Here is a 14,561-nt window from a genome sequence, read left to right on the forward strand (position 1 = left end):
GTAGAGGAGGCTGGGGATCTGGGGGCCGAATTCCTGCTTGTGATGTGGGAAAATCTGTCATTTATAAATAGTCTATGCTCTGTAGATTCCTGCTTCCTTCATGTGAATGCAGGGGGTGATCCGGGTGATCTGGAGTTAAGCCACTCCCAGAAAGCTGCCAACAGAAATCATGCTTTGGTCTATGAAATGTTTTACATTATTTTTGGAGTATATCCTTTTTTGCTTTCCGTGTAGAAACACAGCAGTTTTTTTTTTTCCTTCTATGGTCTGCCCTGTGTACTTGATCGGATTACAAAATGTGAACCCTTCCACTGAACACCACATTTATGTATTTCACGTACATCAACAGGATGCAACTCACAGCTTCCTATGCACCAACAAAGCCTCGCCTGCAGTGAAGGATATTAAATGTGCTCAAACCTTTGAACATATAAAGTATTACTGAAATAAAACCAGTTGTGTGGCTAGAGTCTAGTGTGTTCTCTTGCAGACACTCGAAAATAAAAAAGGTAAGGTCAATATTAGACTATAAATACATAATTTTGTTTAATACAAATAAAAGGAGTTTTGTTATGGACAACTTATTACTATGTCAAAAATATATTTTAGCTTTTAATACTACTAATAATTCATTTCCATTAATTATTTAACTGGTGGTTATAGCCTCTTTAATGTAGGTGCTGAGGATAAATGGGGCAAACATTAGGTAACACTACTGACATTACAGAGAAATGAAAAAAGTATAAATTAACCATGTGTTTGCACATTAACAAAAGCATTAATTTACTGGGTGTGCATAGAATAATTAGATTATCCCATAGCTAAAACAGGTCTCATGGATGTCTAACAACTGTTCAACCCCCCAGCCCCTATTTGTTTTCGTATCCCCTATTGCTCTTGCAAAATTTCCCATTCCCGAGTTCAATGTTTTTAAAGAATCATAACTATGTCTCAGTGACTACATTATCCTTAGTGTCACATAGATCTCAGTGGTTAGGTGGGTCAGAAATTTAAAAAGATTTAATATTTGTTATTAGGCCACAATAAAACCTTTGACTCACTCACTCATATCTCTGAAAGGTGGTGACCTAACTCAGGAATGACTGCAGAGAACCTTTCTAGACCTAAAGGCAGATGCTTCTCTTTGACACTTCTCCCAACTCTGTGCAAAGTCTTTCTGTCATGTATTGTGAAATTTCTGTAATTTTTCCTATCAAGTTTAACAGCTCCAAAGCCATCTGCAGAAATACTGTTTATGTGTTATGCTTGTGTCAATACAAAAAATTTAAAAACAGGAACATTGTCCCCTGCACTACACAAATGTAAGCAGTGTAAGGACCACAGTGAATTTACATAACAGTTAATAAGATAACATGCAATTTGTCTAACTCTGGCACATTTACAGAAATGTTTATTAATGTGCATTGTACCCGTCAAATAAATGAAAAAATATAAATAATGGTAATAAGAAAATAGAGAAATAGGTGACAGAGATATGGAGGATCCCTGGACTCTGAGCCCCATGAAAAATAGGTGCGGTCATTTATTGGTTGAGACCTCGAAAGCGAACAAAAAACATCCATATATGGGAATAATGGGAAGAATCAATTAATGTATTAAATGATGATTCATATGCAATAGTAACAGATTATATAGGCCAACGAAACATCAACAATAAAGCTAATGAGTAGATATGTCAAACCCTTTGGCACAATTCCACAGGCTGAGTTTCCAAAGAACAGTTTGGTTCCAATTTAACCATGTTTGCCTCAAAGTGTCAAGGCATGGGAAATAAAACATTATGAGAACTGGGTATCTCTGTCTGCTACAGACTTCAAGACACAGATACAGATAGGCCCTGTAGAAGCCAAAATGAATTTATTTGGATAAGTTCAATATAGGTGCTGACCAATACAAGAAATTCTCACAGCGATACGAACTGCTCTTCCAAAAAGGGCATAACTTGCCAGAACTATAAAAACTGTGGAAGTTACTACAAGAGTCCTTTAAAGGTTTGTCACTTCAAGGAATCTGTTCACTGGAGAATACACAAATGCAAAAGGAGGAAAATGGCAGATTAAATTTCCTTTGCGGTTTGCAGAACATGAATACATTACAATTTGCGCAGTGAGTGAACATTGTGCAAGAGTGAAATGCACACACCAATATACGTTCAATAGTGTTTTAAGAAACTGTAGGAAGGTAGTGTGCTTGGAGAGTGTGGAGTGCTAGTGTATTTGTGTGAGAGAGCAGGTCTTACCTTTCCCGATCTGGACAAAGCCAATAATGATGATGAGAGCCAGGGCCAACAGTTTGGCAGCAGCAAAGGCATCCTGGACCCGCGTGGCAGCTTTCACACTGTAGCTGTTGATGGCGGTAAGGAGCACTGCAACAAAGACACAACCTCAGTCAGACACTGTTCACACACAGACACCCAAAACAGGATGGTAGCTGAAGCAAGAAAATTACACAAATAAAATATCAAATATGGGCCAAAAAACTAAGAGAGAACTGGGTGGAATTTATCAAGTAAATATATTGAGAATGTTGATCTGGCCAAGCAAACTCCTAAAGTGTCCTGAATCGTTTCATTTTTCTTTCCTTCACGTCATACTCTTGGACACAAATGCTGTGTAGTAACAAAGCAACGTTTTAAAGCCTAAACCTAATCCACTCCTATCCATAATGGTGTCCCTTTTCCCTGCTTTAAATCACTGAGGAGCAGACTTGACTGAAATAACATTGTACAAAACTAAAAGCAGGAAGGTATTTAGTATTTGAAGGGACTAGTTATAACATTGTACAACTGTGCTTGATTAAGTGAAATGCATGAAATGAATTTGAAATGATTGGACCTTTGTGACATGGTGCATTATCCTGCTGGAAGTAGCCATCAGAGGATGGGTACATGGTGGTCATAAAGGGATGGACATGGTCAGAAACAATGCTCAGGTAGGCCGTGGCATTTAAACGATGCCCAATTGGCACTAAGGGGCCTAAAGTGTGCCAAGAAAACATCCCCCACACCATTACACCACCACCACCAGCCTGCACAGTGGTAACAAGGCATGATGGATCCATGTTCTCATTCTGTTTACGCCAAATTCTGACTCTACCATCTGAATGTCTCAACAGAAATCGAGACTCATCAGACCAGGCAACATTTTTCCAGTCTTCAACTGTCCAATTTTGGCGAGCTTGTGCAAATTGTAGCCTCTTTTTCCTATTTGTAGTGGAGATGAGTGGTACCCGGTGGGGTCTTCTGCTGTTGTAGCCCATCCGCCTCAAGGTTGTACGTGTTGTGGCTTCACAAATGCTTTGCTGCATACCTCGGTTGTAACGAGTGGTTATTTCAGTCAAAGTTGCTCTTCTATCAGCTTGAATCAGTCGGCCCATTCTCCTCTGACCTCTAGCATCAACAAGGCATTTTCGCCCACAGGACTGCCGCATACTGGATGTTTTTCCCTTTTCACACCATTCTTTGTAAACCCTAGAAATGGTTGTGCGTGAAAATCCCAGTAACTGAGCAGATTGTGAAATACTCAGACCGGCCCGTCTGGCATCAACAACCATGCCACGCTCAAAATTGCTTAAATCACCTTTCTTTCCCATTCAGACATTCAGTTTGGAGTTCAGGAGATTGTCTTGACCAGGACCACACCCCTAAATGCATTGAAGCAACTGCCATGTGATTGGTTGGTTAGATAATTGCATTAATGAGAAATTGAACAGGTGTTCCTAATAATCCTTTAGGTGAGTGTATATTGTATGTGTCCATGGTGTACAAACAACTGTACTGGAGCAGCATTTTCTTTTCGTGACCTCCAGGCAGTTGAATACCTCCTACTGGAATGGGCAGCTTGGGGGGCCAGCAATGCTCACGTTTTTACAAGGGGGTTAACGTCACCATAACAACGCACCCTAACCACCAGGGAACATATATTTTTGGTCTGCTTCATTTCAAGGATTGCATTTTGTTGTAATTCTGTGTCAAGGCTGCTCGTTTTATTAAAAGAAGGGTTCTGCTTGAGATACAAATTTCAAAGCTGCAATTAGCTCAAACTACACCGTGAAACACAGCAAATCACAACTCTGTGATGTCTGGATCCAGCCGGGACAAAAGGACGCCTTTGCTAATGAATGCAGCCAGACAGTGGCTTTTTATTTTCCGTCCAAAAACCAGCAAGCCAGGACAAAACCGCCTCCCAACACTAGTATACATCTGTCAAGTCTGTGTTTGGGAGAGAACCTCTTCCCTTCTTCAAGACCTCAAAGCATTCAATCAGTGGGCTTGCTTTCTGCACCCCCACAAGAAAAGATCCATTGGTTCACCTAGTTTGATTTACTCCTTTCTAAGGGCTACTTTGTATTGTGTACAGCTATTGTCTTTAGGTAATTCAGTCAACTACTGTCTTTAGGATAGTCAATCGGCTACTACAGTATAAAGGTTGTGTGTTTTGGGGCACAGGTATTTGCGTGAGGACTTAAAACAATGTCTTTGATAATATCTGCTGTCTGAAGAATGTAACCAGCACCAATCAGCACATCAAACACAACATACAACAGTAATAAACTCCAGCCTATGCTAATTATTATGCATGAGGTAAATATATGTGTACAACTGTATTTCAACAAGATGCCATCACTTCTGATAGACACGACTGCAACCTATTGTCTATCTGAAGATATTAAAAGTCCAACTCACATCCTTAGATCTTTTCCTCAGTTCACGTGAGAGGATGGTTCTGGGTTAACCTGTATTTATTTTTTGTAATTAACATGTTACTTCTTCACCGGTATCCTGATATTTTCTGAAACCTCGACACTTGTATCTATACTTAATATTTAATTTATGAATTTAAACAATAACTAAAAGCAGCAACTGATGTAAAAGAATACCTATCATTATATAACCGAATAGAAGAATCTCCCGAGACATTTAAGCACTTGGATTTTGGAACCAGCAATCAGCTTCCCAAAATAGACAGAAAACCTGATTACATGATTAAGAACGGCAGACCCAAACATTATCCGCGGTCAGCGTCGGGTGCTATGAATCCAAAGAATCTAGAAAAGGGAGCTATCACAATATCTGTGAGTATAAAGTAAATAAGTGCGTATCTGTGCTCTTTGCCTTTTTCACAATGAACAGTGATGAAATCATTAGCTTGTGTCCACCAGGTTGCAGGGGGTATCAATGTTGTCAACAAATTAAAAAAAAAAAATCTTAAATGTATTCAGAAATAAGTCTTCATGATGATATAGACGAAAGCTCAGAGTCCAGCCATCTGCTTGACACTTTTCAAGCACTGCTTGAAATTATTTTAATGAGGCCATTAGCCTAATCTCTTACTTGAAGATACTTTACATGTCAAAAGAATCCCTCAGAAACAAAAAGAAAGAAAACCCATTCAGCTTTAATTGAGTCCAATTATACACACATATATAGATAATGCATTAGTCATATGAAAAACATAGTAGCAACGCTCATATAAATACCTGTTTTGTTACAATTCATTAGTCTTTAAAAGAGCATATTTAAAAAAGTTTGAAGACATTACACAAAAAATATCTTTGCTGCAGTATTGTTTTAAATAATGGTAACAGTATGGAAAAATATATTCATTACTAATTAATAATATAATTAATTTATTAAGGACTGCTGCTCAAAACGCTGGCTATGCTTAGAAGTACCTCTTGGCACAGTGATCCCTGCGCCAACAAAATCACAAACACAAAAAGTAAACCTATCCTATTTCAACAGTGACGTCAGGACGCAATCTGGAATGGAAAAAGTCAGTCGAGAACAAGTGCAAGCAGGGAGCTCGGAGTTAACCCTGCAAACTTGGAAATGCGACCTGCCTGCCTGATCAATGCTAAACAGAATATAGTGGAAATGCCAACTGAAAAGCAAAGACTTCCCTGACCTCATAAAACCAGGCCGGGACAACACAGCGTAGGAAATATGGGTCAATGGGGCGAGGCGATATAGCAGCAGACCGCACGACTAATGCTGAATGCATGTGATGTGGGATTACACAAGTTCAGCTCTGAAGTAGGAAGAAAGTGCTGCTGTAAGGCAGGGCGCAGGCCTGGGCACATACTTCCTACAGTCCTCACCTGCCTGTTCACCTCCGCAAGCTGAGCAACAAAACGGCCTGTTTGCATCATCCAGCCGGCTGGCCCAGCTCCCCCCCCTTTCCATCTCCTCTGTCGGCCATGAGGGATTAGCGTGCACAGTGCCACAAGGGTACAGATGAGGATTAGGCAAACAAAGGCCATCCCTCTTTGTAAACAAAAGAATATAGCCCAGCACCATGCTTGCAAGCACATAAAAGAGAATTCAGCCATTTCACTTTTATATGCTGAAGACTTCTCTTATCAGAGACATTTTACCAAGGTAAACATTAGGAACATGGTCTTCATTTAATCAGTTATTATTATTATTATTATTATTATGTTCTAATTGGCAAACCAAGTCTATTAGTTCCAGTCTGTGACCAATCCATGTTCCTATAGCCATACCAGGTCACAAACAGACAGACACAGACAAAGGCATGCATTTCAGCCCAACTGCTTTTAGCCCTCCAGAGAGGCATAGCAGACCCTTGTGACATCTGATTTCTCCTCTGAATAGACCCATGAGGAACAATATGTACAAGCAGCAAGTGAAGCTCCATTATCGAGGCAGGGACAAGGAGCTCTACCGCTTTGAAAAAGGCAAATCAAGGAGGCTGTGAAGGGGGAACCAGCTATGGAGCCAATACAGAGAACTGGATGGTGGTCTTTCTCCACATGATATCAGGAATGGTTTTGTGGCTGATTAGTATACAATTGTAGAGGTTCCAGAAATTCAAGATGCACCAATGAAGTATTAACAAGTTTATTACAATAAATACAGGTTAACCTCCAGGTTATGAAGTGAAGAAAGACCTAAGGATGTGAGTTGGAGAAGCCTTTTCAAATATTCAGTTGGACAATAGGTTGCAGTCTTATCTATCAGAAGTGACGACGTCTTGTTGAAATACAGTTGTACAAATAGATTTACCACATGCGTAATAATTAACTTAGGTCTGAGTTTATTACTGGTGTCGTTGTGTTTGATGTGTTGATTGGTGCTGGTCAGTATTCTTCAGGCAGCAGCCAACTGAATATCCTAAAAACAATAGTATACAACCCATGAAACAAAGTAGCCCTCATAAAGGAGTAAATACAAACTAATGATTGCTTTATAGACAAAGCAGAAATAACACAATGAAACCATGAATAATATCATGAATATCAACACAAATATAAATTATACATTTAATTCTTACTGTGCATTGTTTTTATTTGCCTTGACTAATATTTTTAAGTATGAATGCATGAATGAGACCTACCACAGGAAAAAAATATATAATATAGGCCTATAAAGAGCTCTACAGCATTTTAACTAACAAAGGATTAAATATGCAACTAGCATAAAGAATGTGTAAATGACATGTTACTGTACTGAAACTCTCAAGGAATTAAGGAATCAAGGAATCTTTTCAGGTTTTCCCTGTTTAGCAATACATACAACAATAAAAAAAATCCAGGTCAGAATTCAATTTGGCTTTAAGAGAATATATTCGCTACCACTTAACTCTGCACTTCACCTAACAGGAAGTCAAGTCCTGTCCTGTAACCCTGGAGGACTCGGTATTCTGGCTTCCTCATTCTCCAGAGACACAACCCACAAAGCATTTGCAACACCTCGGCAAACACTATTTGCACACTGAAGTATGGCACTTTCATTTAATTCTACTTCCCGCCTTGAACTGTTAAACCGGTCCAGCGCATACTACAAGAGACAGTGATTTCAGCTCAGTACATTTTCTCTGCACTGCTCCTTCAAAAAATGCAGACTATGCCCATCTGGCTGAAAAAAAATATATACATTTCTTTCATTTCTGTGATAAAATGTGACAAATGCATAGATACTTAAATGCATTCTCTCTTTTCTATAACCACAAGGACAGGTTCAGTAAACTCTGCCTTAGAACAACGTGTTTTAAGACACTTGTTCCACTGAAAGTTTTTTGCATTGTATCCACACTAAGCCTTTAAATGCCATAGTACTCAAACAACACTGCAGTGAACTAAAGTAATTGGCAACACACTGAAACATATTCTTACACACAACAGGTATCATACTAATTGCTTACACACTTTCCCTTACATCAGAGCAGATCCCGTAAAGACTATAACCACATTTTTTTGTTTATATATAGAAGTATCCACATGCTTGAGGCATAGCAAGTCATAAATTAGAAGTCATTTAAAAAGTTAAGATATAATTTTTCCCTTTCACCCTAGCTTTTAACCTATGAGACTGTATGGCATTTAAGAATTTAAAATTAACCTCCTTCACCATAGATTTAACTTAAGAAACTGTATGGCTCGACTAACTTTTCATACAGAATAAAACCATTAAGAACAGAAAAACTCAGGGCTAGGAACAACATTAGAAATGATTTGAGCTCTAGAATATAATAAATATACAGCAAAGCAGGTTCCCCAAGAGTAACTCATCACCAGATAATAGAAAAGTCTTTGATGCGCATGTCAAAAATAAAACTTCATTACAACTGGGTTTTTTGTTCTCAGTCAGAATAGCCTTTCTAAAACTGGCACACTGATTGTCTCGAATATTAAAAGCATAAACACTGCCTGAACCAACTTCACCTTTTGATTTCCATATTACACATCATATTTAAATTGCTGAGATGTATTTCTCTCTCCTCTTTTCACCATATGGATATGCATGCACCTGCATGGTTTTATTATAAAGCTGACCAACCTTGCTTCCTTTGAAGTCATTCATATAAGCAATTTGGAAACCTAGTTAAAATGCATGTTATATGGAATTAAACTGTTCAAATTCAATTACACCCCTGTCTGGTCTCTACTGATGGACAGTACAGTCAAAAAATATGCAATTGCGATTCCTAAACGACCCAAATCTGGGGACAACAAGTGATGGGGAGTTATGATGAAACCTATAATTGCAGTCTGCAACGCTTCGGTTTGTGCTACAGTCAACCCATGCACTGCAACACTGTCGTACTGCATCACCCGCCATGCAGAGATGATCAAACAGGAAATAAAGCAAGAGGGTGACAATATCTCTAACAACAGCATGAAGAAAACACAGAATTGTGAGCACTGATCTTCAACAGATTGTTTTGTACAATTATGGATTTAAAAAGTATCGGGCGGTGTGCACAGCGCGCTGGAGCCGCGATGAATGGGCTGATGAAATAAAGGGCAGCTTTTCAACAGCCTCCGCACGGCGGCGTAATAATGGTGCGGACTTCCTTGTTCTAGTTTCACGCATGGCTACCTAGACCACGCTGTCAAATGCACCTAGCCCGGCAAACGTGTTTTATGAATAGCTCCGCACAACACATTTAGAGAGATCGGTCCATTGTGCATCCCGTACGAGACAGCACAGGTTAATAATTCACCGCGCCCGACAGGTAGCTGGAGAAGTCAGGTACTCACATATGCACAGACACGCCACCAGTTTGGAGCCGGTCTCCGGCACAGGGCAGTCGGGGAAGATGGGTTTCAAGATGTAGGTGGCGAAGACATAGGCGACGATGTACTGGGACGAGGGTCGGATGATGAGCAGCTCGATCCACAGCTTGAGAAAGGCGGGGAGGGACCCGTACACCTCTAGGATGTAGGCATAATCCCCCCCGGACTTGGAGATGGTGGTGCCGAGTTCCGCGTAGCACAGCGCCCCGATAGTGGAGAAAACCCCGCAAATGGACCAGATGATCAGGGAGAGCCCCACCGAGCCCGCTTCCTTGATCACGCCCGTGGGGGTCACGAAAATCCCGGAACCGATGATGGTGCCCACGATGATGGCCACGCCGTTGACCAGAGTGATGTTTCTCTTCAGCGCCACCGACTCCTCTGCGGGGCCGCCGCGCAGATCTGCCCCCGGGCTCCCCTGCCCGTCCGGAGAGCCGGCAGCTGGCCGCAGGTCGCCGTTCTCGCCGCCCGGGGAGAGCATCTTCTCCTTCGCCTGCCTGTCCTCTTCGTCGCGGTCCGCGGACGTGTTGGAATTTCTTTTTTTCAAGCTGGACATGTTGTCTGTGCTACACAAGCGCAGTCCTGTGCGGGATTGCTGCTCTGTGTGTTCAGCAGTAGCACTGGGATGAGCGAGTTCCGCACTGAGCCAGGAGGACTGTCTCTCCTAAACTCCGGCAGATCATCTAAAGCATCAGGCTTCCCCCGGTCTTTTAAGCGTCATATCTCCCCACATGATGCTTACGAAGGGACACAAAAGAAACGGATTAAGCGCCATCTAGTGATGTTACTCCGAGGTCCTGCGCAAGGTGCATGGGGAGATGATCTCTTGCAATGAAAAAAGTTAAGAGCACTCAATCTTTTAGTGCTGAAGAATATTCATGTATTTTATTGCAAAAGACTTCGACACTACCGAATGTGTTAATCCGTCCTCTAAAATGATACATTAATCAATACATACATGCAAACATACATGAATGTTTGCAACGCTTTCTAAATGAACAATTTCAGAAATCCAACATTCTGCTGGATCTGAATGTCCAGGACCAGGGTGGGAGAATCCTGGATGCCTGTGTGTGGCTCTTTGTTAGTCATAGTCAGATGTTAAACAGTTAAGAGATATTTCACATATGCATTTAATCAGATATCAGGTTGAACAAAAAGCAGAAGACCCCTGCTTGCCGAGCTCATCCCATAACATTAATTGGGGATGCCAACAGGTCAGATCCAAAACCATTTGTTCCTTTTTTTTTTTAAATAGTTTATGATTGTTTGGCTGTGAATGTCCATGGTCACTATCATGTACAAAAACAAACCTTTCAGGCATCCAACATTTGAGCCTAAATAGAAGGAAACACCTCTGAGAGAGCATGCTGTAGCAGGCTCCACACTGAGTTCTCCAACAAGAAAGTCACAAATCAGTCACACCTTGCAGTCTGTATTCATATATATTTTTAAATTATATTCATATTTAGTTATATTATATATATATTTGCATTATGTATTTTTTTCCATTTGTTGTCAACCATTTAAAATCAAAAATCTGTGCCTGGAAAAACTTGGAGAAAAAAAGCAAATTCTCCAATCTTAATTCTGGATAGCAAACCGTCTCACATATTTCAATGCAAGAAAGGAAGAAGAAAGGGGAAAAAATATATTTCTTCATTCCAATGTCTGGAACAGACATGCAGTAATGACAAGCCCGCAGCACATGATGTACATCAGCCATTCAAGTCTGGCACATTTGATTAGCAGTGAACTAAATGAAAACCAAATCAACAAACAAGATAATCACTTGGGGGAAGATGTAGGGGAATGGAAAGCACAATCTGTATCATAAAAAATGCAAGTTATAACCCCTAAGAGTCAGGAAACAAAATCCTCCTTTTGCAGAATGGCGTCAAGAACTACCCCCTGTCCTGAGAGCTTCTGAGAAAATGTTGAAGTAATTTCCTGTCCAACATACGAAGATGAATCTGGGTATGAGGTCGAATTCTGTCCCTCAATCTACCCTGAAGCACCTAAGATATTGCTTGGTATTATTCAGTTCTCTTTTATTTGATTGTCTGTAGACACATCTTTTGTTCCCATGTGTAAAATATATTTTCTTGTACCAAAATATAACCTAAACTGTAGCTCAGAAGGGGCTGAGACATGGTAACATCAATTTGCCAATTTGCCAAGATCTGCTTAATCTGGTGGGCAGCCAAACCAGTTTCTGTGCTTGTGTACATACCCCTTTAGTGTTGACAAAACTCAAAAGAGCTTTGGCCCAGATCTGTGAGCCCATAGTAAGCCCATATTCATAAAACATTTACCGTTAACACATGATTTTTCCAAACAAGGGCAAAAAGAAGCAGAAAGCAGGGGGAAGTGTCATATAGACCTATCTGGGTGCTTATCTAAATTAACTGTTTCTTTTTATTATTGTGGATATACATATTACATTTTGAATCCCACTTGTAGGTGTCTGTGTGTAAAATTAACATGACATTAATATTTAAGAATGTGGCCCATGGATATTTGGGAGCCACAATACTTTGATGAGAGTGACTACACTGACCTGAAAACACCAGGGTAACAGTGGAGGCACCACAACAAAATGGTATCATATTTCCAGATGACTGCCTTGTGAAAGAATATCTATCATCTGTGTCATCTTTTGTAATTATAACAAGCTGACTTATTGTTTTACACATGGCATGCAAAGGCACAATAGAAATGTCTGAGCTCTACAAATACTGCTTTTATAATCTGGGAATCCTGATTCACCAAACAGATTTAAATCAATCTATAAATCAAAAATGTTCTTCCAGAAGTGAAAACCAGAAAGACATCTTACATACCAGTGCCATCCAAAAAGGTAAATTCAAAGTGTCTTTGGACACCAGCTGAAAGAAGCATTTAAACCTTATTATTTTTATCTCAAAAATATTGACATTGTATGCATCTTATTTAAGATGAAGCAAACCTTCTACAGTATGCAAAATGGACTACCTTCATCTCAGCATGACACTGAAAACCAGACATAACTTCACCTGTTCTGCCACCGGCTTAGCATAGAGTCAGTGCCCCCCCCGCTTGGATTTATTAATAGACTTTTAGCAATTGTTCTGAAATTCCTCTAATCCAAGCAAAAGACAGTTCAAGGTTTATGATGTGTGCACCACAACCCCCTGCACTGAGAATGTTCTATGGGTACACTGCTTTTCAATTCCTTACGTTCCCCAACATCAATCCTGACAAAAGGCTCTGTTGTGAAACCCAGTTGACACATTTTATTGGAACATTATCTGGGGTAAAACTGGGAAGCCCTTCGTCACAAAAAGCTGCAGCTCTTCTTTCATTCAGGAGAAATGTTACATACATTTTTCGATGTGTAACCATCATGGGTGCCTCAGACTTTTCCTCTTGTATGAAGCACCCTGGATACTAATCTGGATTACGTGTGGAGGTACAGCCCTCTTGACCAGAACCAGTACTTAGATCAGTATAGAATCAATTATAATGTCCATAACAATACATTTTAAGCAGCATTGAGCCACTATAGGTAATATAGGAATCTAAATAGAATATGGTAAGTATAAGGAGTATCAACTCTTTTTATGTAACCTAATTATTCTCATATTTCTTTCAATGCTGTTTTCGTTTGGTGACACAAATGCTATGCTTGCAAAATAAAAAACATTTATTTGGAGCATACATAGCTCTGACAGTGCCTTCTGAAGAATCCAATGTGAATGTTCAAGAACAACCATCCTATTCAGAGGCTGTGTTTTCAAAGAGTTCAAAGCCCAGCAGGTTCCCTTGAAAACATCCACAATGGACGGAACCAGCAGGCCTCCCCACACAATGCGCTCTTGCTCCGTTTTTGAGACAGAATGGCCAAACACAATAAATACAAGTTTGAAGCCCACTGCATTGCACAACCTGCACTAACAAACAAAACTGTTTCCTGGGCTTTTTGTGTGTGTGTGTGACGTAGGTTTTTTTCTTCTGTTGTACAAAATTCAGGCTCTCCATGTCTTGAAAGATAATATTTGTCACTTGGTTGGTGTTATCAGTCTACGCACATTTGCTGCAATATAGGTGGCAGTTTCCTTAAACGGGTGGATCAACATGGGTGGACTGCAATTTAGACATCTCCCATAGGGAAGAACAATGGCCCTGGACATTTGGATCAGATCAGACCTGTTGCTAATGTCACAGAATTCCTTCCTTCTATAAACCCACTTAGATCTGACTGTAGAAACAAACTGTGATATTCATCTGCTTATAGTTCAACACCCCCCCATAAAAAAACAAATAACCCTCTTTTGCTTTCAACTCTTTAATGACAATTGTTAATTTAGATACAGAGGAAGTAAGCATTGCTGTGCTCAGCAGCTTTGGGATTCACTGTAGCGGTGGGAACCATACAACTTGAAAACAGACTCCTATAAATAGGTGGACCTTTGGTTGAGGGTAATCTAACTGCTTGTTATTCCACGTTATAGTTAAATCATTAATTGATCAAGGTTTCAATATATATAGGAATTAAGATGGCAAACAATTGATCTGTGGAGATCAGAAATACACAGTTATGAGAATAGAGTCGTCAAAAGTAGTATTAAGAAATAGAATTGAATGAAGCAAACAAAAAAATTAGTATATCTTCAAATGTTTCATATTTGGAAAATATAATTCAATAAAAAGAAAGGTTAGACTGCAGATTCCATTCTTGCTCCCAAGTATTCAGTGTTAACAGTGCATTAATGTAACCCATTAAAACTCAAGGATTCCAGATGTACAGTGCTGGGTGACAAAGCACAAGAGATACATTATTTTGAACTGTATGATGTTTATGGAACAATAAGGCTGCTTGGGTTACCACAATGAAGTTCTTGTCCTGAAGGAGGAATATAGGAATGCCTAAACCATTCAGAAAACAGTTAGGAACCCGGGCCCTTCACATGAAGTCTGAATCCCGGATAAATGCATCATCTATATAAACAAACACCTCA

General features: G+C 39.9%; 1 protein-coding gene across 1 annotated transcript in view; it reads right to left on the reverse strand.

Moving 5' to 3' along the window:
• slc7a5 (solute carrier family 7 member 5) overlaps positions 1–10,273 on the reverse strand; it is a 33,308-nt gene extending 23,035 nt beyond the window's left edge. The window contains exons 1-2 of the mRNA XM_066713831.1: positions 9,526–10,273; positions 2,261–2,386 (exon numbers count right to left, since the gene is read on the reverse strand). Of these exons, the coding sequence (XP_066569928.1) occupies positions 2,261–2,386; positions 9,526–10,117 (718 nt within the window). The 5' untranslated portion in view covers positions 10,118–10,273. The remainder of the gene's footprint in view (positions 1–2,260; positions 2,387–9,525) is intronic.
• Between the last annotated feature and the right edge of the window lie 4,288 nt (positions 10,274–14,561).

The sequence above is a fragment of the Amia ocellicauda genome, chromosome 9, assembly GCF_036373705.1.
Source record: "Amia ocellicauda isolate fAmiCal2 chromosome 9, fAmiCal2.hap1, whole genome shotgun sequence".
NCBI classification, from domain to species: domain Eukaryota; kingdom Metazoa; phylum Chordata; class Actinopteri; order Amiiformes; family Amiidae; genus Amia; species Amia ocellicauda.